The sequence below is a fragment of the Rhincodon typus genome, chromosome 27 (genome assembly GCF_021869965.1).
Source record: "Rhincodon typus isolate 14 chromosome 27, sRhiTyp1.1, whole genome shotgun sequence".
Taxonomy (NCBI): domain Eukaryota; kingdom Metazoa; phylum Chordata; class Chondrichthyes; order Orectolobiformes; family Rhincodontidae; genus Rhincodon; species Rhincodon typus.
In genome coordinates, this window is record NC_063358.1 from 25,411,938 (window position 1) to 25,439,043 (window position 27,106).

General features: G+C 39.2%; 1 protein-coding gene across 1 annotated transcript in view; it reads left to right on the plus strand.

Annotated features, from left to right (window-relative positions):
- macf1a (microtubule actin crosslinking factor 1a) overlaps positions 1–27,106 on the plus strand; it is a 192,530-nt gene that overhangs the window by 38,500 nt on the left and 126,924 nt on the right. The window contains exons 21-23 of the mRNA XM_048612952.1: positions 204–403; positions 509–1,004; positions 2,767–4,238. Of these exons, the coding sequence (XP_048468909.1) occupies positions 204–403; positions 509–1,004; positions 2,767–4,238 (2,168 nt within the window). The remainder of the gene's footprint in view (positions 1–203; positions 404–508; positions 1,005–2,766; positions 4,239–27,106) is intronic.

The window sequence follows — 27,106 nt, forward strand, 5'->3', positions numbered from 1 at the left end:
CAGGACCCTTCTTCAGAAAATTTTCTGAAGGGTCCCGACCCGAAACGTCAGCTTTCCTGCTGCTCTGATGCTGCCTGGCCTGCTGTGTTCCGCCAGCTCCACGCTGTGTTATCTCAGACTCCAGCATCGGCACTTCTGGCTATCTCTAATATTCCATTGAGCTTTTCTGATTAAATCATTGTAGTCATGTTATCTTTGTTTAGAGTCAAAGTGGACTCGTGCCAATCAGACAGTAACTGAAAGACAACAAAAACTTGAGGAATCAGCCAACCTGCTCTCAAGTTTCCAGAATACAGAATCACAGCTCAGTCCATGGCTATCAGAGAAGGAGTTAATGATGAGTGTACTGGGTCCTCTATCAATTGATCCAAATATGCTGCGTGCTCAGAAACAACAAGTACAGGTAAAACTAAGAACCAGAAATGTCAATGTTATTTAAGGATGCAATACAAAGATTGTACATGAAATTATTCCTGATATCTCTAATTAAAATCTTTGTTTGTGTCAGTTTATGTTGAAAGAATTTGAGACTCGTAAACCCCAGTATGAGCAACTAAACAAAGCAGCAGAAGGCATACTGTGTGCATCTGGAGATGTATCTCCTCCTGACAGCCAGCTGAGCGATCAGCACAAAGCTATTAATGACAAATGGAATAAACTTACCAATCAGCTCAGCAGTCGTTCAAGTCAAATTGATCAAGCCATAGCCAAGAGTACAGAGTACCAAGAGCTACTGCAGCAGCTCACTGACAAAGTCAAGATTCTCTGTGATAAACTAAACAACCAGGCTGTGATTAGTACTCAGCCAGATGTTGTCAAACAGCAACTTGAAGAAACCAGTGAAATTCGCTCAGATTTGGAACAGCAAAAGGAGCAGATTGAACAGGCACAGATTCTCTGTGATAACCTGTCTTCTCTCGTCGGTGAACAGTATTTAAAGGATGAGCTTCGGAAGCGCCTAGAAGCAGTTGTAACGCCATTTAATAGTCTTGTAGAGAGAGCAGGTAGGTATTGATGGAATCTTTGTAATACAATTTAAAACCAGTTTATCATCTGACAGATGTACTGAAAAAACAGATTCCTGTAATTTTTGAAATTATTACGGATTTATTTTATTACGGATGCCTTCCACTCTTCCACCAATATATATGGAAACTCAGCTGAAAAGTCTGTAGTCTATAGCTATCTGGAGCAGTTTCAATTGACCACTTTCTCTAAGAGATGGAAGACACCCAGCTAATACTTTTCAGCCAAGTCTTTGACTGGCTGAATGCTTTGCATCAGATTAAGTACATGATAGCAGTTAGCACTAATAGTCTTATCATTGTCACAAGAACCATGAAGCTGTTCTGTCCCAGATTAATTGGATGTTTATTTGATATTTACCTTTTTAATTGCTACTTTTGTTAAAATACTCTAAAAATGGATTTCCTACTTAATCCCTGTGATTAATATTCCAGTTTGTTACCCATTTCTTGATTCAATTAGTTTTGGGCCAAATCTACCCTCTGGCACATGGCCAATTAGCCATACTAGGGACATAATTATTCCCTCCCTGGAGGTGACAAGAAAGCCATATAATTGGATGAAACAAAAGCAGAAATTTCAGGTCTGGCAGTATCTGTGGGAAGAAACCAGAGTTCATGTTCCAAGTCTGATACCTCTTCGTCGGACTTGAACTGTCAACTCTGCACAAATGTTGACTTTCTCCAGCAATTTGTTTTTGCTTCATATTTTCAGCATCTGCAGTTCTTTAATTTATAAATAGTTGAGAGTCAGCCCTGGAGAGACACTCCTTACCCCCCAACCCATCTTCTCACCAATTTAGGATTTAAGTGCTGAGTAAGAAGGTCCCTTTGGGCCTTTCTGGCCTCCTCCAATTAAGGCCCTCAAGAGTCAATTAAAGACCTCAATTTGCCACTGACCCAGCTTACCCACCTTCCTGACAGGCAGGAAAAGTTGCAAGTTGCCCACTTGGATCCAGTTTGGGACAGGGATGGGGGATAAGCAATAGCTGCTGAAGACCAGACGAGCTGTGACTTGGATTTGCAAGTGTATTTTAGGAATCCTTCCCCTTTCAAAATCCAACTCTGTGGCAAGGTGAATCACATGAATTTTGTTTCCCGACAGAAATGCTGATTACCTACGATTAAGACACCAACTGTCTTTTATGATGGGGAAAAAATGGGCAGTTCAAAGCATAATTGTTTATAACTCAGCATGATGCACACCTTACTGGGACTTTAGTGGTTAGACTTGTTGTCTCTGTAAATATGGTGTGTACACCTCGTCCCTTCTTTTTCAGCAAAACAACCTGGGTCACCCTTTAATTTAATCACGTCACCCAGGCCTATTGTTAGGCAAATTTAAAATAGCTCACGGGACTGTTTTGTTTTATCCCAAAAGTAAGGTGAGTTCCGAAACATTGTAGTCTTTTTTAAACCTTGTTTTTGTAATAATCATTGACTTGTTTCATTTGATTTCAACCAAAATTACCTTATTTTGAACTTGTGTTCAGCAAGTCGGATTATACACTTTAAAATAACAGTAAAGTTTTACAGTGCACAAAGTGGATTGAAAAAGGCAAACTGTTCCATCAATAATTGAAATATTTTATACATAAAATATATAATATCTATACTTGCAGATACTTCAGGTTTGTGATGAATTGATATTTAAAATATTTTTAAATATCAATGGAAAATGACCGGAATTGTGTATGTTTCCAAATTAATTGACAAATTGTGTGTTCATTATTATTTACAGGTGATCGGATAAACCAACTTCAGACAATTCTGGCCAGTTCTCAGCAGTTCCAACAAACCTTTGATGAACTCAAGCTGTGGCTAGATGATAAATGTAGTGAACATGCTCAAAGGTCTCCTGTGTCTGCAAACCTTGATATTTTACAGTCTCAGATAAGTGAGCAGGAAGAGTTCCAAAAGAGCCTGAATCAGCATTCAGGCTCGTATGACATGATTCTTTCTGAAGGAGAGGCTCTATTTCGAAGTGCCCAACCTGGGGAAGAAAAAATGATCCTTCAGAGTCAGTTGTCATCTCTTAAAGGACAATGGAATAATCTCACCAAACTGGTTACAAGCAGACATTCTAAACTTAAAGACTGCCTGCAGAAAGCACAAAAGTACAGACAGTATGTGGAAGACTTGCTTCCATGGATTGAAGATTGTGAATTTAAAATTAAAGAACTGGTGATCACTGTTGATCCAGGACAACTCAACTCCTCTTTAGCTAATGCTAAAGATCTGCATCATGATGTGGAGAAACACCATTCCCTGCTGGAAATAATGAATACTGCTGCTGATATTCTTGTTGAGTCTTGTCAGGTCAATGAAGATGATATTAGGGATGAAAAAGCAGGTATAAATCAAAGAATGGACCTTATTACAGAGCATCTTCAAACCAAGAGTGAATCAATCGAGGAAATGGCTCAAAGGCTAAAGGAGTTTCAGGATTCCCTGAAAAACATTCAGAAGAAACTTGATGGTACAAAGCAACAGCTTGAAATATATGATGCTCTTGGACCCCAAGCCTATAGTAATAAGAACTTGGAAAAGCTAAGGACACGGCAGGAATCTTTGCAAATGTTAGAGCCACAAGTAGAGTACCTGAGAGACCTTGCCCAAGGACTAGCAGAAGATGCCCCTGATGGTGCAGATTCATCACAGCTTCTACAGCAAGCAGAAGTAGTTCAACAAGAATATAGTGATGTAAAACAGAGAGTGGATGAAAGCTGTTTATCAATGGAAAACAAACTTCAAGGAATTGGACGTTTCCAGAGCCGTGTACGGGAGATGTTTTCGTACCTTGCAGACCTGGATGATGAACTGGACAGCATGAGTCCTGTTGGCAGAGATTTAGATAGCCTGCAATCTCAGATTGATGATATTAAGCAATTCATGGACAAACTTAAAGAATTAAAGAAAGATATTGAAACTTCAGAAAAAGAATGCAAGCAGATGCTAGAAATAGAAGGCAGTCCAGACTTACAGGGCCTGAAACGAGAGCTTGAAGCCTTGAACAAACAGTGTGGTAAACTACTGGAACGAGGGAGGAATAGACAAGAGCAAGTAGAGATGACTGTTTCACGAGTTGAAGATTTCTATGAAAAACTCAAAGAACTGAATAGCCTCCTAACTAAAACAGAAGAGGGTGAAGAATTGCAAGGGATGGTGGGAGCAGAAGTTGATGTTATCAATCAGCAATTGGGAGACTTTAAGGTAAGGTTTCTTTTAGCTCAGTCCATGGTACTTTTTAGAGATTTCCAAAGTGATAAATTGTTCCAAACATTTTTCTGGAACGTATTTGTAATTTATTTTATACTACTACAATTATTTGAATATATATTTATAGTTTCAGCCAACATTTCCTCCTTAGTAATTGGATCCTGTTATGATGGATGAACTTGTGTTTTTTGTGGCAATGTTCACATTGTACATTATTGTCCCCTCCTTTAGTCTGTGCTGTTGGAGCCTTTTATGATGGATGATTGGTGCTACACTGCGTCTATATTACATTGGCTAGCAGGAATTTTTATAAATCATAAATACATGGTTACCTGAAAAGATCCTTACTGAAGACATGCCCTCTATTTCAAAGTACCCAACTGGAAGAAAAAAGTTAAACCTTTGGATCAATTGTCAACCCTCAAAGGACAGTGAGATCAGCTAATGAAACAGCTAGCAGGCAGATATTCTTGGCTCAAAGATTGCCTTTGCAAAACACAGCATTCCAGACAGTATGTGAAGGACTTTCTGACATGGATAGAAGACCATGAATTCTCCAGACTTTATAGTGATGTCAGTCACTGTAGGGGCTCAAAAAAGTAGGAGGTTACAATTTGTCTGAAGACAGATAAAATCCATGTTTATGTAAATCTGAAAAAAATGATTCTTCAGCAAGGAGAAAGAGCAGTAACTGAGTAACATTTCATTCAGAGAGGCAAGGGAGGTGAAAGAAAGGTGGAACTAATAATTTGTAAATATTGGGTACGAAAGCTGGAATGAATGCTTCAGCAAAAGGGAGAAATAAGCAATTGAGGGGGAGGAGACAAGTTTGAATCTTTGAAGTGTATTGTTTGTGTAGAATGGGACAGCACAGATGGCACAACATGAGAAGAAAGCAAATGGAAGAATCCAAGGATAGAAATTTTTTGGGTGGGAACAGGAGGATGTGGAGGTTCAAGGAAAGAGAAGCCATATTTGATGCTTTGTTTTGGAAGTGAAGAAGATTGACACACTTGTAAAGTCAAGAATGGTGACTGGGGACAGAAGAAGCACAGTGCAGTGATTTGAAGATGGATATGAATCCAGGAACATCAGTGTGGGGGAATATGAGTGAGGCTAGGAGCAGTTATTTTCATTGTGAAATGATAGACAAAAAACAGAGTGAAAACTGGAGCAAGGATAAACTGGGAGCAGCATGTTTTTGGATGGAAGAAGCTGAAGCAAGGAAGAAAACAGAAGACATGTTTGGATCCAAATACTGTATTCATATTGTTTAAATTAACCACCATAGAGCATTTTTAAATTTAGGATATATATCCTATTATTTGAAATCTCTCAATTCTTCTGTTCCTCATGCAAGTAAATAGGCTATTACCCAAACAAAGACGCTGTTGATACACTGACCTAATAAGTGTTTGTTGCAGTTTGGAAGGTTAGGTCTTACACTCATCGTCTTCACCGATCCACTGATCCTCTGGTTTTATTCATTTTTACATCCATTGTCCATCATTGATGGGGGCTGAGCTTTTCTGGAATTATGAGCTAACACGGAATGTAGCTATGTGATCATCAACGTGTTTGTGCTCTCTCTTTTTTTTAAAAGAGCTATCCAGTTAGTCCCACTTTCTTGCTCTTTCTCAAAGCTGTCTAATTTTTTGATTATTTCAAGCAGTTGGCCAATTCTTTTTTGAAAATTATTATTGTACCTGGGTTCCAATCCTCATTTTCAAAGACAAACTAGGATGGGAAGCAGATATTGATCTTTCCAGAAATGTCCACATCCCATGAAAGCGGGGTTGGGTGGGGGTGCGAAATGCATGGCATAATTAGTTTGGCCTTGTCGTTTCTACTATTTCTGCCTAAATCTCTGCTTTCTGATTTCATTAGACACCATTCTGCCACTAGAAATAGTTTTTTGCTACTTATTCAATCAAAATTGTCACAATTTTTAGATTTCTATCAACTCTCCCCTCAGCTATCTAAGCTCTAGGAGGAACAAGGTGTAGAGCTGGATGAACACAGCAGGCCAAGCAGCATCGTAGGAGCAGGAAGGCTGACGTTTCGGGCCTAGACCCTTTAATGTTATCTCAGATTCTCCAGCATCTGCAGTACCTACTATCTCTAGGAGGAACAAACTTGGTTTCTCCAGTTTCTTTAATTAACTGAAGTCATTAATCCCATTTGCTAGTTATCCACACTATTCAACTAAGGATAACCAATATTTTATAAGGGTTTGACATAACTACCTGTGGTTCTGTACACAGCGTCTGTTTATAAAAGTCAAATATCTTGAATGCCCTTTTTTATTTAATCTGATCAACTAGTCCTGCGACTGTCAAAGACTTTGCATATGTACAACTCCCCTTAAAAATATAAACATTATACTGCCTCTCCTAATGTTCCTGGCAAAATATAACACTTCACATTTGTGTGCATTTAATTTTATCTAACATGTTTGTCCATTTTATCATAACTGCCAGAAGTTCAAGTCCAAATCGTTAAAATATCTCAATAATACAGTGGTCCCAACAACAACCCTGAACATGACATATTTCTATGCCACCTGAAGAATAGCCATTTATCACTGCTGTTTTCTACTCCAAAATCAAGTTTGTATGCATAGGCCCATTGCTTTTCATTACCAAAGGCTTTAGTTTTGCTAACTAGTCTATTATGCAGGGGTTTCTGCTACAACATGATAGTTGTGTTCCAGCGCAACATTGTGTTATAGAAAATCACGCTATAGAAGTAATTGGGCCGAAGGGAAAAGCGGGCTTGGGGCAGACCACCAAAAAAAGTAACTCGAAGGATAGCACCACTGTCAGCATCTGTTCGGACTATTGGTCCGACCGTGACAGCGGCTTTGCAGCTCCGTCTCAGATTGATGCTACTGTCCTTACTATTTCCAAAAAGTACAGGATGGTTACGCAGGTGTCCTGTTCAGTACTTATCTCTTAGTCAGCAACACAATGACAGATTGTCTGGTCATTATTACATTTGTTGTTTGTGGGAGAGTGTTGTGAGAAAATTAGCTGCTGTATTTTCTACCATGACTGCACTTCAAAAATACTTCAGTGATTGTCAAGCTCTTTGTAACATCTGGTTGTGAAAGTTGTAAGCCTCTGTAAGCAAGAAGATCTAGGTTCAAGTCTTGCCTTAGAACTTAATGGCCAGGGAAGGTGCAGTCACAATGTGACTAAAAAGATTGACAACAATCGGCAAATTCTTCCAACACAGTGGCAGACTGTAAGATTGGGAGAGACTCCTGGTTAGCCATGTGACTAAAAGAACATTGGAGACTCTACCACCACTATCCATAGCTCCGGACTGTGACATATACATATATGTATGTTGTGTAGCAATTCGGATTCCTTTAGCGATCTTATCACTAGACCACAAGGGTATCGAGGGATTTGGAGCAAAGGTGGGAAAATCATGTTGAAACATAGATCAACCATGGGGATCTGACTAATTACTTAAATAGGCTACTGGAGCCTCCTGTTGTACAGAGGTTCTGAACCTCACAGTATTTTATTTCAAGGTAAGTTAGAAACACCAGTTTTCGTTACACCCGACACACGTGGCCCCACCCCACACCCCGATAAACAAATCTGCTGGCTTCTTACTTTCAGTTTTAATGAAAGTTGACGAGGAGAATTTCTCTGGGACTCTGATTCACAGCATTGTACAAATACACTATAGGTATCATTAGCAAAGGCCTCCTGACAGCAAGATGCCTACTTGATAGAATTGCATTACAGCCAATGCAAGTTCGCGTTTTAGAAATAGCATTCCCTTATTCGTCGATCACATTATAGCCAATCCATGTTGCCGGAACACACGTTATAGCAGAACCCCCTGTACAATATTCTATAAAATGCTCTTTTTGAAAGTTCTTATATATACTGTCAGCTGCAACTCCATCTTCACACTCTCCATGAATACATTAAAGCTCTCAAACAAGCTAATCTCTCATTTACTGCTAGGCAGATTTTCTTTTATTAGACTACTTTTCCAAGAATTTGCAAATTTTCTTTTTGATTACTTTTATAAGTTTTTTTTTTTTTTTCAACCACCAATGTTTGACTGGTCTGTTATTGCTGCCAGGTTTATGCTCTTTCTCTCTCTTTGAGCTTGTATGCAACATTTTCAATCCACTAGTATATTTCTTCCTCTATCCAGCAAGAATTGGAAGATTTTGGTCCAGAGCTTTCACATTTCCTTTGGATGCATTTCATCATGGATGGATGGACACTATTCCTGTTGTGAATACTTCTCTTTTTCTTTGTTTTTATCCAGTCAATTTCTCTATTGCCTCTTCCTTTACTGTTAATATTAGAAGCATAATCATTCATGCAGGAAGATGCAATGTACTCATAGTTCTGAAATGGCCACATTCTTTCTTTGATGACCTTTTATGCCATTTATGTATTTGAGGTGTCAAAAAAGACATTTTGTTGCAGCTTTTCCTGTGTCATTCTCCTCTTTTCCCAATTGGGAAACATCTTTATTTGGTGGTAACTGTGGCCATCTCAGTCATGGCCAGATGGTTTGTAAATTTTAAGCATTGCAGTCTTTGCCCCCTTCCCCAAGTTGGCCATTGGTAGGTGACCCTTATTCATTAGTTGGAATTTAGTGACAGTGGAAGACCCCAATATTGACACTGTTCCCTTGCTAGTCACCTTAGGGCCTTAATTGCAATGCAAAGGGAAAATTAATATTTATAATGCATAAGAGAGTGCTGATTGATTGACAAGTGGACTCTGATCAGTTGGGGCATTGCCATAGAAAATGCACCAATTAATGATGTTTAGCTGCCAGACTTGCTGACATTTTAAACCAGTCAGGTTAACAGAGGTCAAGACATTGGCCTGGGAAATGAACCAGCAAATAGCTTGTTGCTTGACTTGTTAAGTTGAAGTAGATGCAGTTTGTGTGCATGTGTTCACTTGTATACATAACCAGCCAACTATTTATGTATTTATAAAAGAATTATAGTTTCCCTTTTTGTTATCTTTTTTGTCTGTTCTTGCCTATAGGTAAATCTCTCAGCCCTTATTTCCTTTTACAGTTCCCCACTTCACTTTTCAAACTGAGCTTGGTTCTTTACCGAATTATTATGAATCTAACTTCTTTCATGAGCTTCCTTTTTCCTGTTTCATTTCAATCTCTATCTTTAATCATTAGAGACTGCTAGGTTTGGGTGCCTTTCTTTTCCCATTTCTAGGAATACATTTGATTTCTACCTGGTTTATCTCACCTTTGAAAGCTTTCCATTCCTTAATTACTGTTTTACCTATCAATCTTTGATACTCTCTTTTTGACTTTCAGGAATTATTCTTCCTTGAATTGTCTATTTGTGTTGCTTCTTGAGCTTTTCCATAACTACGCTAAACCTAATGATATTGTGCTCACCGTTAGTATGAGGAATCGGGGTAGACCATTTAGGACGGAGATGAGGTGACATTTCTTCACCCAAAGAGTGGTGAGCCTGTGAAATTCATTACCACAGGAAGTAGTTGATGCCAAAACATTGAATGTATTCAAGAGGCAACTAGATGTAGCACTTGGGTCGAATGGCATCAAAGGATATGGGGAGAAAGCAGGATTAGACTATTGAATTGGATGACCAGCCATGATCATGAAGAATGGCAGAATAGGCTCAAAGGGCTGAATGGACTCCTTCCACTCCGATCTCTTATGTTTCTATGGAATATCCTCCACTTGTTCCACTCTATTCTTCAGAGTTAGCTTCAGCACATCTCCAGATTACAGCTCAACTGCCAGAAATGTCAGCCCAAATTTTCTAAACAGCAGGTAGCCAATTAAGGCCCTAAAGGGACTAGCAAGGGAACAGTGTCATTACTGGGGTCTTCCACTGTGACTAAAATTCCAACTAATGAATAATGGCCAACTTGGGGGAGGAGGCAAAGTGTGCTATGCTTAAAACTTACAAACCATCTCCTGGCCATGACTGAGACAGCTACAGATATCACTAAATAAAGAAGTTTCCCATGTAAAAACTCTCTGGCACCTTGGTCAGTGAATATTTCACTTTTTTTTTTTATTTTTTGTTTTTTTTTTTTTAAAAAATACAAACACTTCATATGATGTCTCCATCTTCAGCCCAACTTGACATTGGCAGCTCCCACTTCTGACTGTAGGCTTCCAATCTCCCTGGGCTGGAGGGTTTCCAATTGTCCCTCAACTTTAGGGAACAGTGTTGCATCCTTCATTGACAGCATGTTTGCACCCTGGCCATTAATTGCTTTGCCAGCCAAATATTGCATTGGGCTTTAGGTGCAGTTCCAACACTGTTTCAGGAACTGGACAGTGCTCAACCACCGAGTCCCAATTGCAGAACAGAAATCCAACTGGTTAATTCTTTTTTTCCAGACATTTGGATACAGACTTCAGTTCTGAAATTTTAGCAGTTGGTGTTCTTAGTAGTTGGGATGGGTGGATTCACATTATTGAATACAGTACCTAGATTACTTCAGAATGGATGTGAATCACAACAAGCCAAATTTCTATTTTGAAACTGGTGCGTCAATTGCAACGAGTTTTCTATTTTTGAGGTCTGACTAAAATAGTTTTGGTGAATGCCAATCAATTTGAGCAAGGGACCCTTTTTCACTTATTTGTCTGATTCCTAGTTGGTATTCATCACAGATTTAACAATATTGCAGCGTGGCCTGAAAAAGCTGTCTTTTTTGGAGATTTAATGCCTAACATCTACCCAGTGGCCAATGAGAACTTTGACCAGAATGCTTGGTAAGTCAAAGTGTATAGACAAGGAAGTAAATAGCTTAATGGAACAGTGATAGTTTCAGTGGAATCTTGAGCATGCTTCTCAATTATAAGTCAATCTCCGTGGCTTTTATGTTTATAAAAATAAAGTCAGGGAAAATTGCATCTCCCTTGTACGCCATTGATCCTCTTTTATGTTGGAATTTATGGTTGTTTGGCGGACAATCGCATGATGGAGACTGTGATTTAAATATATCTTTAGGTTGCCCTTGCTGACACGGAAGAGCATGGGTGCTTAATCTCCTGTAAGTATATTAAAAATAAGTCAAAGAAATAAATATCTGAAAACGAGAGCATTTGGCTGGTAAGAAAAATTTGTTGCAGTAGAATTCTAATGTTTAAAAATTAGCCTAATATGTGTAGTTGGAAATAATCAATAGTGAGTATGTGGCAGTTGGGTTCAGCAAGCATATCAATATTTTTATTGTCTATATTAATATAATTTGTAACCTAGTCTGTTGTGGTTTAGGTTTAGTGTTTTGAGTAATGTTTTCTGTTTGTTCAAAATTAATTCAGTCTTTCTGTAGCCATGGTGATTTATTTTAAAACAATTTTTGAGGCTTGGCTTTAGAATTAATGGGTTTTTGAGTAGCACTAATAGATTTCTGTTTACCTCTTGTGATCAATAAGGTAAATAATGGGACCTCGAGGTTTGTTTGAGATTTCTGGAACTTGTTTCTCTTAAACCTTAAGAGAAACACCTATTACCTAAAGGAGCTTTTAGTTTTAATTTTGAGCTTTGTGCAGTCCTGTGAACTCCATAGATGAATGTGGCTGTGTGGACCCATGCTTCTGAGAAGGACAGGGAAGGTTGAACTAGCATACCTTAAATGAAGAATTAGTGACTCCCAGACCACAAGTGCTGAGATAACACCCTGAAAAGGTTACTTAAAGCTGAGCATGTTTTAGCTCATGTATAATAGCTTCTTTGTGAAGCTATCTGCAGTTTCAGTCTTTAATTTAAAGTTGCAAGTGACTTAAACCTACCAAAGTGTTAGAGACAGGAATCAGAGTATTGTATGAGTAGTGTTTTGGGATACTGCATCAGGGTTTTATTTGGGTATTGTAGAAAAGTTGTTGTTTTCAATGTCTAAAAGATTGTTATGGGATTACACTTTTGCTGTGTGTTTAAAACATCTTTGATTTTGAGTTAGAATAAATCAAACTATTTACTTATTTTACCTCCATTTCTTGCATTAATAAACTGTTTTATTGTTAAAGCAAAACCTGTAGCATTGCATTCTTGTGTTTCAGTGAGCAATATCTTCATTAAACCCAAAACAAATCAAAATATCAAGTGATTTCTGTCTAAAATATGACTTGTCCAGGAATAACGATAGCTGGAATCATAACATGTAAAAAGAGCTGAAAGATTGAGAGATGGTGCAGGTTATATGAACACATCACTAGAATCCCCATGCTTCAAGGTCTTAACTTTCCAAGCATAGTCATATGACTTGAATTTAGAAAGCATACCTTTTTCAGTTTTCTCAATCCAGTCACTTTTTACAAATGACACAAATTTGACGTTCCATTATACTTTGTGATGAGCCATGATAACAGTAGTGAATATTAATCAATTAGCCCATTAAGGATATGGACAGATGGTTATGTATGTCAAAAATTGAGGAATAGGCTATAATGACTAATTTAAAAATATTTGTCCTCAAAGCTCACTGACATGTCTTAGTATATAATGGGATTTGTATAAATTTGCTATTTTCAAAAAGAATGGTGAACCTATTTTAAATTTGAGTTTATGAAATGTCCAATTTTCCTGTCATGCATGTCATTTCCAATGATGTCAGCAATGGCTAACAACTCATGAGAACTTTATTACAAATTTCAGGCCAACTTATTCTTCGTGCTTCATGTTTGTGATACTTAAATATATATTTAACTCCCTACATGACAGACAATGCCCTCTACCCAATCCCATGGTCCTTCATAGTCCCTATGCCAACTCATTCTATCCATATCCCCAACCCACCATCCATTGCCTTTATACCAATCATGCCAATGGACCTAGTTATCCACCTTTAGACAGACCTCAGCAGCCAAGCAGAGATGAGATAATACAAATTTGTATTATAAAGTGACATGGGTCTGGATTTTTGCCACGATGGGGAGGCTGTCTATTCTGGAAAAGATGGCAGAACTGGTCAGATATTGAAAGTCCTGACCACCCACCCCCCAAAAGCATGGCACTTACCATTTTTCCAGGAGTGAAAACAGAGTCCATTCTTATTTTGTTCATGAATGGTTTGTAGAGGTAGCTTGCCATTTAGATCATCAGTTGTCTCCACTGAAATGGAAAGTTTGATATCACTGTGGTGTGGAACTGTGTATTTGCTTGGATAACCAGGGTATCCCTTTGGAGTGATTATGTTACCCCCCACCCCCCACTACTTCGGTTTCGACCCAGGATGCCATGGACTATGTAATCAGCTACTTATTTTTGGGTGATGGGGTCTTAAAAGTTAAAGGTATGCACCAATTTACCTGAAAACTATTCAGAGCTGTCAAGGTGCTGCCAAAGCACTTAAAGGGCTTGAAATTTTAAAGTATGGATTTAAATAAAATAAAATGCTAGGTATTTGTGTTCTTGCTGACATAAATCAGTGTAGAATTTATACCGCGTGACTAATTTCTCAACCTATCATTTTCATTAAGTGCCTGTTAAGTCAGCAATTTGATGGACAGCTCCAAGTGTTTCTAGAATATAAATTATTCATGTCATATGAGATCATATTGAAGGAATTGAATTTTTTTAATCTATGTTTTTAATAATGTAATCAATGCACATGCATTTTTGTTTCATGTCAGCATTAATATTTCATGCAGCTGGTGCACAGAGTCAGGCCTTGCATCCAACCCATGCCGCAGCCAGCAGATTCCACTTTCTTTCTAAGGTCACTTAACATGTCTCCAAGGGCACCCTGCAACTCCTGAATGAAAATCCAACCTTCCAGGCTAGTTTGCCCAGGTTGAATTTGCAGAGTTGGGAATTTCCTGTCAAAGGAGAGCCCAAGTATATATTGAAGATTTCACTTTTTTGAAAAAATATAAATATCATAAATCTCAACTGTATAATGCCTTATCAAATATTTCATTCAAGTGCACAATCCTTTATAATAGCAAACATTTAATTCATTTATATTCTCAAAAGGTCCATAACTAATTTGAACTGTCAGTTAAACCTTGAAGTGGCAAGTACCCTACTGAGGTAGTGGATGGTTGTGAAATCCATCATGCAGTTGAAATCCAGTAATGAAACTTCTCCAGGCTTAATCAATAGGCAGATTGAAATAGCAGCCAGTGTTTGTTTTTAGCTTAAGGCATTTTATTTGAAAAAATGTAAAGAGCAGTGTTTTTAAATGCCTTGACAGCTCCCCTTGACAGTTGCTTTTCACACTTTTGATGGTTTATTCTGGAAGGCCATTGACTGTTCCAAACAGCTTGGCAGTTAATGAGTATATACGCTTTTTAGGTACATTCATGTGTACTTTTAACCATTCAAAAAGACACCTTACATCCCCCAGTAGATATCTAACCTCCCCATCAAGAGCCATATCTGAAACTGGAGGGGGCACCTTGCCCTCTCCCAAGGAGTATCCTGGCTATACAGATAAGAGCACAAAGCTCAGAATTCCTCTTACCAGGACTATTCTGTACACTTTGGATCTCAGTTCCTTGGGCTCCCAAAATCTTTTTGGAGTAGGGACAGCTGTTGATTTAAATGACCAGCTGCCTCTGTGAACTACACATGCATGAATCCTGCCCCAGTTGTACCACAATGAAAATGAGAAGTACTACGCGTAGGTTGAGTTGCAATTTCTCAGATCATCCTTCTACAATGGTACCTCCAATGTACATCACTTCAAATTACTTCCTGTTCAAATGAGCACCTCAATTACTATTACATGAGGAGCTGTGTATATAGGTTACTAAATGCATAAGTTCCCATTTAATATATGGTACTGGATTAAAGTCCAAAGTGATGCTTATGTGTACCTTGAAAAGTGGATGAAACTACTGCATTTACTGGCATTTACCTGCAGTTAATTTAAATTGCATCAATTCCATGAATGAGCAGCTGGGTTGAGTTATCTAGTTATTCTCCTAAAAATAGCATTCAAGTCTGTCACCTGTCTTTAGCTAACTATTTGTGTTCCTCCCCAATAGTTGACATAGCAGTCCGTGTCTGGAGTTCTACAGCACTCTACGCCTGTTGTCTCAGGACCCCTCCCTATAGAAGTATGTGCATGGATATCATCGCTTTGCTATTTTTAAGAAATGATGCCTTGCAGAGTGGCTTTAACAGCCGTCTTAATGGTATCATGTTTTTTTTTTTTTTTTTTTTTTTGAAAAAAAATAAAACCATGAAAAAATTTTTCAACCTTAGTTTTTTTTTTCTTGACTTCTTTTTGTCTTTTTCACATCATTTACCTCAGTTGTTCACCTTCATCCAATGGTTTCCTGTGGGCACCATTAATTTAAGGCATGCTTCCACAGGTGTGCTCAAATGTACGCCCCAGACAATGAATTGTAAAAAGTTTTTGGGATCCAAGGAACATGGCAAACAAGCAAGCTTACCCAACATTCAGATATCTATTTTCACTCAAGATTTGTTGGTTAGCAGCTTTCCTAGGCATCCTGATAATAGACATCCTTATCAGTAATTTAAACCAACACATGTTTTCCTTCACAGATGCTGCCAGACCTGCTGAGCTTTTCCAGCAGCATTTTTTTTGTTCCTTATCAGTAATTTGTTCCCTGAAGCATGCAAGCAGGGGACAGGTGTGGCAGTCTTGCAAGTTCACTATGTGCCACAGATTAAACCTGTAACTTTTACAGTCTATGTAGTGTAGCTATTAATTACCCGAACATGTTGATTATGATGCTGCAGAAGTTGTCTGGTCTCCTTACAGCAGAAGATAAAATGTTAAAAAATTTTATTCAAGATTATTCTAAGCATTACTGCAATCGTAATGATAGTTGCGAATTAGTCTGTGGTCAAGTTGCATGAAGATTTAGAATCATTAGAATCCCTACAGTAGGCTATTCGACCTGTTGTGTCCACACGGACCTGCCGAAGAGCAGCCCATCCAGACCCTATCCCTATAACCCTGCATTTCCCATGGCCTTTGGACTGTGGGAGGAAACCCATGCAGGCACTGGGACAATGTGCAAACTCCACACAGACAGTTGCTAGAGAGTTGTGAGGCAGTAGTGCTAACCACTGAGCCCATGCCATCCCTTTATTGGCTGCTAATTGAAAAACCTCATCTTTGTACATCATGAAAGCATTCAGGCTCTTCAGCAGCTGAAGACAGTGCATGACTGGCTGAATAAGGATTCATAAATCCCCAAACTAACACTTAATTTTTTAAAAAAGTTACACTAATACTAAAAGTCAGTAATGGATTGCATTGGACTGCTTTAAAGTTCAAAATAGGTCTGTCATATAAATTTACTAATATATTTTAATTTGACTGCTTTTTATTGATTGGTCTTCATTGCTTGCTAAGCCAAAAACTTCAGACTGAAGTGTAATCCCCACTAAATGACTACTCAGTAGGAACCTCTTTCACAGGTGACCATCGCGATATCAAACAAGCAAACTGTTTTCATGACCCAATTATTCATGTTAAACAAATACTGCTGAGTTGTATTTGGAAAATATATTAATACTTAATGATCCCTAAAGTTAAATTTTTTTAACTGTTGCCAAAAATGTACTGTTGTTGAAATTAACCCTGGTTAAGTTATCTACATGATGCCTTTTGATAAAATATCAACTTCCCCATAAATGCTCACCACATGACAGCTATTTTTTTCATTGTGCTTCAAAAGATACTCACCCACCAAACCACTTTTTCATAAGCGTTTTGTTCTCCCTACAACTCAGTCTTTTTAGAACATTAGCTTGCACTCAGACTTTACACGTTTTGGTGATCCGTAGAAAAGCATCATGTGCACAATTAACATTTTCACAGTATTTTTCTTTGTCTAAGGCAAGGAAGGTTTTTCTAAAAAAACTCTACACTTGCTGCTGTTATCATAGATGACCCAGCTGAAGTACAGGACACAAGTTAACATGTAAATAGGGATGCCAGGAAAATGACTGCCTTGACATGTTGACGCAGTGCAGGAATGGTGTTCTAGTTCCGATTTCAATTTTGATATAGTCGTGGCTTTTGCTGTGTGAAGTGATTCAGTGATCAACCATCTATGTAGCACCATGTGAGGTGAAGTTAAAGTATCCATTGTTGACATGTAGCAGTGTCATTTCTTATAAACACTACATAATAGAATGTTTATCTGCTTTGGCAGCCTGCAAAGATGCAATGTTTCTAAATTTTAAAGTTTCTGTGGGTCATTCCAGTCAGTTACTAAATGTTCAACCATGTTTTAAGGTATTCCACAATAATAGGTTTCTGCACATGGACTTTTAGATAGTTTAATTCTTCTTTGCTTTATTGAGGTTGGTTGGCTCGCCGAGCTGGTTTGTTGTTCCGCAGACGTTTCGTTACCATGCTTGGTAACATCCTCAGTGCAGCCTCTGATGAAGCGTCGTTGTGTTTTCCCGCCTGGTTTTTAAACTCTGGGGTCCGTTGCGATGGATTGCCTCACTTCTGGGTTTCCTCCGTAGTGGAATGTATATGGGGTTGAGTTCAATGTGTTTATTAATAGCATGCTTCGTGGAGTGCCATGCTTCCAGGAATTCTCGTGCTTGTCTCTGCCTAGCCTGTCCCAGGATCTTGGTGTTGTCCCAGTCGAAGTCGTGGTTCTCCTTGTCCGTGTGGATTGAGATGAGTGAGTATTGGTCGTGTCTTTTTGTAGCCAGTTGGTGTTCATGTACTCTTGTTGTTAGTTTCCTTCCTGTTTGTCCGATGTAGTGTTTCTCGCTCAGGGTCAGGAGATGCCTACAGGAACAGCATCAGAAAGATTCTACACGCCCCGACACACTCATCACAATACCCTACATCAGGAACACGTCAGAACTCACCACAAGACTTCTACGACCGCTGGGCATCAGAGTGGCACACAAGCCCACATAAACCCTACGACAAATGCTCACCCAAACTAAAGATCCACTCCCCGCCATGGACAGGACCAATGTCATCTACAAGATCCCCTGCAGAGACTGCGAGAAATACTACATCGGACAAACAGGAAGGAAACTAACAACAAGAGTACATGAACATCAACTGGCTACAAAAAGACACGACCAATACTCACTCATCTCAATCCACACGGACAAGGAGAACCACGACTTCGACTGGGACAACACCAAGATCCTGGGACAGGCTAGGCAGAGACAAGCACGAGAATTCCTGGAAGCATGGCACTCCACGAAGCATGCTATTAATAAACACATTGAACTCAACCCCATATACATTCCACTACGGAGGAAACCCAGAAGTGAGGCAATCCATCGCAACGGACCCCAGAGTTTAAAAACCAGGCGGGAAAACATACCGACGCTTCATCAGAGGCTGCACTGAGGATGTTACCAAGCATGGTAATGAAACATCTGCGGAACAACAAACCAGCTCAGCAAGCCAACCAACCTCAACACCCACAACCCGAGCTACAGATCTACTCCAAAATCTTCTTTGCTTTAGTTGTAAGCTCAAGGTATACATGTGCTTATAGCACCTAATCAGATTGGACGCATGAAGATTTTCAATGTAAATATATGAACCACAAATGAAAAGAACAAAAGAAGTACAGCACAGGAACAAGCCCTTCGGCCCTACAAGCCTGTGCCAGTCATCATGCCCTGACTAAACTAAAAAACAAACCTTCTACCCTTATTTGGTCCATATCCCTTTATTCCCTCAGCAGGTCTGGCAGCATCTGTGAAGGAAAAAGAGTTAATTTTTCGGGTCCGGTGACCCTTCCTCAGAACCCAATCACCGGACCTGAAACTTTAACTCTGTTTTTTCCTCACAGATGCTGCCAGACCTGCTGAGCTTTTCCAGCAACTTTTGTTTGTTCCTGACTTACAACATCCACAGTTCTTTTGTTGTTTTTTTTATCCCCCCCTTCTATTCCCTCCCTGTTCATGTAACCATCCAGATACTTAAATGTTGCCAACATGCCTGCTCTGGCAGTTGCTCCTACCACTCTGCGTGAAAAACTTTCCTCATATATCTCCCTTAAACTTTTGCTGTCTCACCTTAAACCTGTGTCCCCTTGTAATTGAAACTTCAACCCTGGTAAAAAGCCTCCGACTATCCACCCAATCTATGCTTTATAATTTGTTGACCGCTATCGGGTTTCCTCTGAGCCGCCGTCTTTCCAGTGAAAACAATCCTAGTCTTTTTAACCTGTCCTCATAGTCGATGCCCTCAGGACCGAGCAACATCCTGGTGAGCCTTCTCTGTACTCTCCAAAGCTTCCGTGTCCTTCTGGTAATGTGGTGACCAAAACTGCACACAATACTCAAAATGCAGCCTAACAAGCGTTTTATATAGCTGCACCATGTTTTGCCAACTCTTGTCCTCCATGCCCCGGCTGATGAAGGCAAACATGCCATATGCCGCCTTAATCACTTTGGCCACCTGTGTTGCCAGTTTTAGGGAACTGTGGACTTGCACAACCAGATTGGTCTGTATGTTAATGTTCCTAAGGGTTCTGCCATTAATGGTATAATTCACACCAAATTTGATCCTCCAAAATGCATCACCTTGCATTTGCCTGGATTAAACTCCATTTGCCACTTTTGTGCCCATGTTGCCAATCAATCTATATCCTGTTGTATCCTTTCACAATTGTTGGCACTATCAGCAACTCCTCCAATCTTTGTGTCATCTGTGAACTTTCTAATCAGACCACCTACATTTTCCTCCTGATCACTTACATATACTACAAACAACAGAGGACCTAAGACTGATTCCTGTGGAACACCACTAGTTACCAGTTCCCATTCTGAAAAATGCCTTCCACTGCTATCCTCTGTCTTCTATGACCAAGTCAGTTTTGTATCCATCTAGCCAGCCCACCCCGAATCCCATGTGTTTTTAGCTTTTGTACCAATCTGCCATGTGGGATTTTATCAAATGCCTTTTTAAAGTCCATATAAATGACGACATCCACAGGTCTTCCCTCATCAATTATCTTTGTCACCTCTTCAAAAAATTTGATCAGGTTGGTGAGACATGACCTTCCTCATACAAAACCATGCTGCCTGTTGCTAACTAGTCCATTTTCTTCCAAATGTGCATATATCATGTCCCTCAGTATCATCTTCAAGAGCTTCCCCACCATAACGTCAGACTCATTGGCCTATAATTTCCTGGATTAGCCCTGCTTCCTTTCTTAAACAAGGGAACAACATTAGCTAATCTCTAGTCCTCTGGAACCTTGCCTGTGGTCAAGGAGGATGTGAAGATATCTGCTAATACCCCAGCTATTTCTTCCCTTGCTTCTCGCAAAAACCGGGGATAGATCCCGTCTGGCCCTGGGGACTTGACTGCCTTAATGCAATTTAGGATACCCAAAACTTCCTTGAATATATTGACATTCTCTAGAGTACTCTCACACTCATCCCTGACCTCAACATCAGTCATGTCCTTCTCCTCGGTGAACACCAATACAATACAATAAATACTTAAGGATCTGTTCCCACATCATGTGGTTCCATGCATAACATCCCTTCTTTGCCCTTGAGGGGGCTTACTCTTTCCCTTGTTACCCTCTTTCTTCTAATATATGCATAAAAGCCTTGGGATTCTCCATGATCCTGTTTGTCAAAGACATTTCATGGCCCCTTTTAGACTTCCTAATTCTGCGCTTAAGTTCCTTCCTAATTTCTCTGTACTCCTCAAGAGCTTGTCAGTTTGTAGCTGCCCAGACCTATCGTATTCTTCCTTTTTCCTTTTAACTAAGTTTATAATTTCCCTTGTTTATCCATGGTTCCTGAATCCTGCCATTCCTATCCTTCAGTTTTGTGGGGACATGCGTGTCCTACCCTTTAATCAACTGGTCTTTAAAAGCCTCCCAGATGCCCGATGTAGATTTGCCCTCAAATAACTGCTCCCAATCCACATTCCCCAGTTCTAATTTGGATGTAATTGGCCTTTTGACCAATTAAGCAGCCTCACCCAAGGGTCACTCTTGTCCTTGTCCATGAAATCTTGTGGAGTTATGGTCGCTAAGCCCAAAATGCTCTCCTACTGAAACATCGATCACCTGTCCTGGCTCATTCCCGACACCAAGTCTAGTATAGCCTCCTCTCTGGTTGGATTGTCAACATACTGTCTCAAAGAACCCTCCTGGACACATCTAACAAATTGCTGTCCATTTGAGCCCCTGGCTGTAAGGGGGCCCCAGTCAATAAGAAGAAAATTGAAGTCCTCTACCACAACTACCTTGCTTTTTTCACACCTTACTAGTATCCAACTACATGTCTGCTCCTCTGTCTTACGTGGGCTGTTTCAGGTTTAACCACTCCTTGACACCAGTTCCTCTGCAATATTCAGAATAGTTGTGGTGACTGCAGTGCCCTCTCCCAGAATTCCCCTCGCAGACATCTCTGCTGTCCTCTGATTCAATCACATGCATCCATTCCTTTTTGTGGACTAAGAGAGGACAAGACATACTGATTTCCATTAATTAATGGATAAATACTAATTTCTCTTTAAATACCAAGAACAACTTGGCCAATTCACAGCTGTCTTAACAATCTGTTTCCAAATCTGGCTGACCTACCTTAGACCCTAGGACTTATTCCCAAACCTTTGCTCACCATGACCCCATGTAGGCTTTGGAAATTGTCATGATCCTTCAATGGAACCTGAGATAGTGGAGGTGAACCAAACTGTAGGGCCATGAGGTTGGTGGGTGGAAAAGCAATCTTTATCTGTGAGATGGAGATCTGTTAGAGCAGAGGAAGGAACGGTTACTGACTTGCACTTGTGACCCCAAGATTTCAGCTTATGGCCACACTTTGGGAAAGCCCTTACCTGAAGGGTTTCTATGTCAAAAACACTCACTACTCTAGTATCATTCTGTAAAGAAAAGGTAGTCACGGTATTTTTTACCCTACTACCACTCGCTTTTAAAATCCCTGTTAGCCACACCCTAAACATAAACATGAAAAGTCATACACTATTCCCTCAAGATAGAGACTAAAACAGCAATTGGTGGAAAAACTCAGCAAGTCTGGCAGCATTTGTGGAGAGAAAGTGAAGTTAACATTTTGGGTCCAGATACAGGCTATTTGTTTTTCCCCTTGCCCTTTTTACTCCCTAGTCAAAATGCCTTCGTCCTGCTTGAATCCAAACCATAAGCACCCATCCAATTAGTTTCAAACCTCTCTAATAGGCTGGTCTCTTTCTCCTAATCTTAATCCTGACTCTTAAAAATTCCTATTTCCTGCACTATCTGAAGTTGTAGAAACAGCCACAATTTGCCTCTTCCTAAAATATTCTTCAGGAAAATCTTTGAAGATGTTATCACATCCCAGAGTCCAGGTTCATTACTTTTACACATTCCTAGGATGAATGTCACTGGCAAAACCAGCATTTATTGTACATTCTTGCTGTTGAAAAGGTGGGTGATGAGCTACATTCTCAAATTGCTGTAATCCATGTTGTGTTGCTGTGCCTACAGTTTTTTGTTACAAAGGGAAAGCCAGGATTTTGACCCAGTGACGGTGAAGGGATGTTGATCTAGTTCCAATTCAGGATAAGTGTGGCTTGGAGAGGAACTTGCTGGTGATGCAATGGTGTTTTGTAATCTCTAACCTGATATTGTTATTTCTTCTAAACATTGTCTCTCTGTAATGTCACTTGCAGACCGTGGATTCGCTTCCACGTGTCCCTGATGAAATCATCTGTACGTCTTCATTTCTGTCAAACCCTTAGTTCTGTGCTATCAGACAATATGGTTACATTTCCGTAATTTCAGCCGAATAAATGTTCCAAAACCTGAAATCTTGTTGTCAGCCACTGATAAATTCTTTACCCTAATTGTTGACTTTGTTCCCTTAATTCTTTACTGTAGAGGGCTGTTGAGTTGGGTCATTAAGTATATTCAAGGCTGAGATGAACAGATTTCTAATTAGTAAGGGATTCAAGATTATGGGGATAAGGTGGGAAAGTTGAATTGAGAATTAATAGTGATTTTAGTGAATGGAGGAGCAGACTCAATGGTTTGGATGAGCAGAAGTAGACCATATATCTTGTCTTACCACTGTCTGAAGCTGAACCTGAGTGTCTTGTCTGTGTCGAGTTTCTAATCCTGTGTTTTCCCTGAAAAAGTCCACCTATATCTACCTCTTCTGCCGCTGCTGTCTCTTTAAAACATCTGTAGCTGGCGTCCTCATTCATTACTATGTCTTCTCCAGACTCTCAATTCCTTGAGTGATGTCCTGGCTGGTCTTGTATCTTCCACTCTCTAAGTCTCAACTCAAAAACAAAAGTTCATGGGCTGTATTCTATCCCATTCCAAACTGTGCTCACCAAGTTCTCTGCCCTTGCTGTCTAAACAGACTTCTGGTCCCCCAATGCCTCAAATTTGAAATTTTGCTTTCCTATCTGCATAACCTGTACAGTACTACCTATCCAGCACTATCACTCCCCCAACTCGGTTTCTCTTACTCATGGATCCTTGCATCAGAACACAACATGCTGTTAATTGGGTCCCACACTTGGCAGTTGTGCCTTCAGCTACCACTGCTCCAAGCTTTGGAATTCCTTTCTCTTTGTCCTCCCTGCTTCCACAGCCCACCCCTGAATACCATCTCCGAGTCTTTCAATGAAGTACTGTTGGACATTTTTTCCAATTTAAAAATGCAGCGTAAAATACCAATACTGATAAATTACTGTTAGGTTGCATCCAACTACTTTCCATTGTTTACATGTACACAGTAAAAAATTATGTCCAAAGACAATGGAAATGTCTAGTGCTAAAAAGTCATTAAAGGGACAACAAATAACACTTGGCAATAATAAATGATTTTTAATAGTTGAACATGATCGGGTTGGGGTTGTAGATGAAAGTGCATTTGAGCTTTTTAAAAAAAGGAGTGGGCAGCATGATGCGTACTTTTGAGCATGTGGACAGTAGAGAAAAGCTACTTTTGCTGATAAATGTTGCAGTGTTTACCAGTTTCCTATATGTTGATGTATTACAGTCTCTTGCACTGAAACTTTGACTTTTAAATGATTGATCCAGATTTATGATTGGTGTGATAGGTTGAAGTTTAACATTAATGTATTTGCTATCACCTGATGTTGTTTATATCTTAATGGATTTAAAAATGCAGTTTGTGATATGCTTCTCTCTTCTGAACATTCCCTTATACTTTTCTGCAGAAAGCTTTTTATTTAGTGAAGAGGCACATTGAGATTATTACAAAAGGTGCATAAAAATCTTGCATAGTGTGACATCACGCACATTATACCATTGTAATAAAGCAACATTTGTTTTTAATATTATGGTCCAAACTGGGAATATTACAGTATGAGTATAATATTTGAGTAGTCTGGAAACCTGTGCAGCCTTAGACCCGAGTTATATTAAATGCTGTCACCAGATTCTTATTGCCTCTGGAATGGCTGTGCTTATGCCTTATTATTCTAGTGATCAGAAAGAAACCCTGAGGTTTTGCATTGGGGTAAGCACCTAATACTGCCATTGAAACAATTTCAGAAAATTTGGAATTTACAGTTGAAGGGGTTTATAGTTTGTGTTTCTGGTAAGTCAATAAGTCAGAAAAGGATTAACTAACCATTTTTAAACACATTTTAGGGACTTTGTGAAGAATCTTATTCAGCCTGGAAGTGTCTGATGCCAAACTTATTATAGATTGCAAGCTATGGTTAGAAATAGCAATGCAAAGTATTTTTTTAACATCATGAATCAGAAAATACCTAGCCATCAGATTCTTAAAGAGCAGCTTAAAATATTATACTGCAACTGTCAGCCACTGCTTAAAATATCATATTATTTGCAGTATACATTGCACAATAAGAAATACAGCAACTGTGGAAAGGTTTTAGTTTATTTTACAATTCCTCAAATATTTCCCAGAATCATAGATTCCCAACTTTATTCTTTCTTAATCTAGCTCATTTCCTCTAAACACGCTTTGTAAATGAAGGAGAATTGCATGAACAGAACCTATTCCCAGTTTGACCATTGTAATAAAATCATTGGATGATAAAGTATTTCAATCCAATAGTAATCTTTATATTTACAAAAACAGCTTCTATTATATACCAGTTTGTAGTAAATGACTTTAAAATGTTACCTAATAAAGATCATGTTGCTGTTGTGCAAAACAGCATCAGTTTGTGCAGTCCAATATATGTAAGATCTGTTAGCAACTTTGATAAAAATGACACCACCATTTGTTCTACCAATTAGAATACCACATGCAAATGACTTGCCATTTTATTGCCAAGTGTGTAATGCAAACCCTACTGACAAAGTTAAACAGTATTAAAAACCAACCAGCTGCAGTTCCTTGCTTTACACACATCTGGCACATATAACTCTTGGAGTCCATTTTTCAATATCAGTAATCTCCAATTGTGAGCATGAAGTCATATCATGAAATGCATATAGATAGGATGAAAATTCTATGTTTTGAGATCTCTTGCATACAAAAAAATTCTCTCTTCTGATGAAGAGCCACCAGACTTGAAACGTTTACTCTGCTTTCTTCCCATGGATGCTGTGAGACCTGCTGAGTTTCTCCAGCAATTTCTTTTTGTTCGAAAAAGAATTGTCTGGTTTTGGAATATGGGAAAGCAAGACTAGTTCTGATCTCATCACTTCTGCACCTAGTATGAAGTTGCTCCAGGATACATTCAACACAAATAAAATTATGCTTTTTGCCATAGTTGCTTTTTGCGTCAATGATTTATAGCTATCAAAACACATGAATTTGTAGCATTGATGCGTTTTGTTTAAAGCTATTTATTTTCCTATATCTAAAATTCCTTTAAATTCTGAAATTCTAATCTTTAAACTTTAGTGTTGATGCAGTCTATCACTTCAAAATTTGGGACCAGTTACTAACCAATTAGTGTTGTTTTTGGTAACTCCAGATGTTCTGAGCTAGGTGTACTCTTGTTGACCTTTCATAATGCCTTAGTGTTAATGTGTTCTTATGCGTGACAGACTCTCTACCCTCTTACAAATCCAATCTCCCCACCCCCTGCTGGTGGATTAAATTACTAACTGGCAGACGAAGAAGCAGCGTTGCAGTGTTCTGAGTTCTGTTGAATTCCTGAACTCCAATGTGGTTGCTGTATAATGCTTATGAGCACTTAAAACTCGGGAGATAACTACTGAAGAACACAATAAATGTTACATTGCAGACATTTCATTTCTTTCATGTAAAACCACTAGTAGGAAAGTCTTCAGATAATTTAGTGAAAGTACCGAACTGGTGTTGTAAATTAAATTTTTTTTAAAATTGCCCAGATTTTCTGATGGCCAAACAGCCATTATTTCAGTATGGATGGGAGTTGAGTATGGGGTCTCTGCAGAGTATCCATCTTAGCAGGCTCTGATGGAATTGCCCAAAAATTGAAGATTGTGCTGGGCAATTTTCCAATGCTTAGAACCTTCTGAACGTCTTCATTTAGTTCGGAGGGTTCCAACTAAATTAGGTAAAATAATGGCTCAGGAAAAGCTAGGCAATTAAATACATACTATAACTTGTTTTGTTTTGTAACTATTTAATTGATGCCATTCTTATCTCACACCCCAGAGCTGTTACACCCCCATCCTGTGACTCCCCTGCAGCTGGATTGGAACACACACCCTCCCCTCTTACACTAGAACACAGGCTTAATACCTGCTCCCTGCCCCTACCCTGGCCAGATCTCCAACCAGCTTGACCAATCCTAAACACTGCATCACTCACCTTGCTATCTTGTGCCATGGGCACCCTTTCTGCTTGACAACCTACTCACCTGGCACCCTCCCCTCCCAGCATCCTAACTTTTAGCATGTGTACTTTTAGTTTGACAGCAGCTGTCAAAGAAGCTGTCAGGATTTTTAACTAGATAGTAGGAACTGCA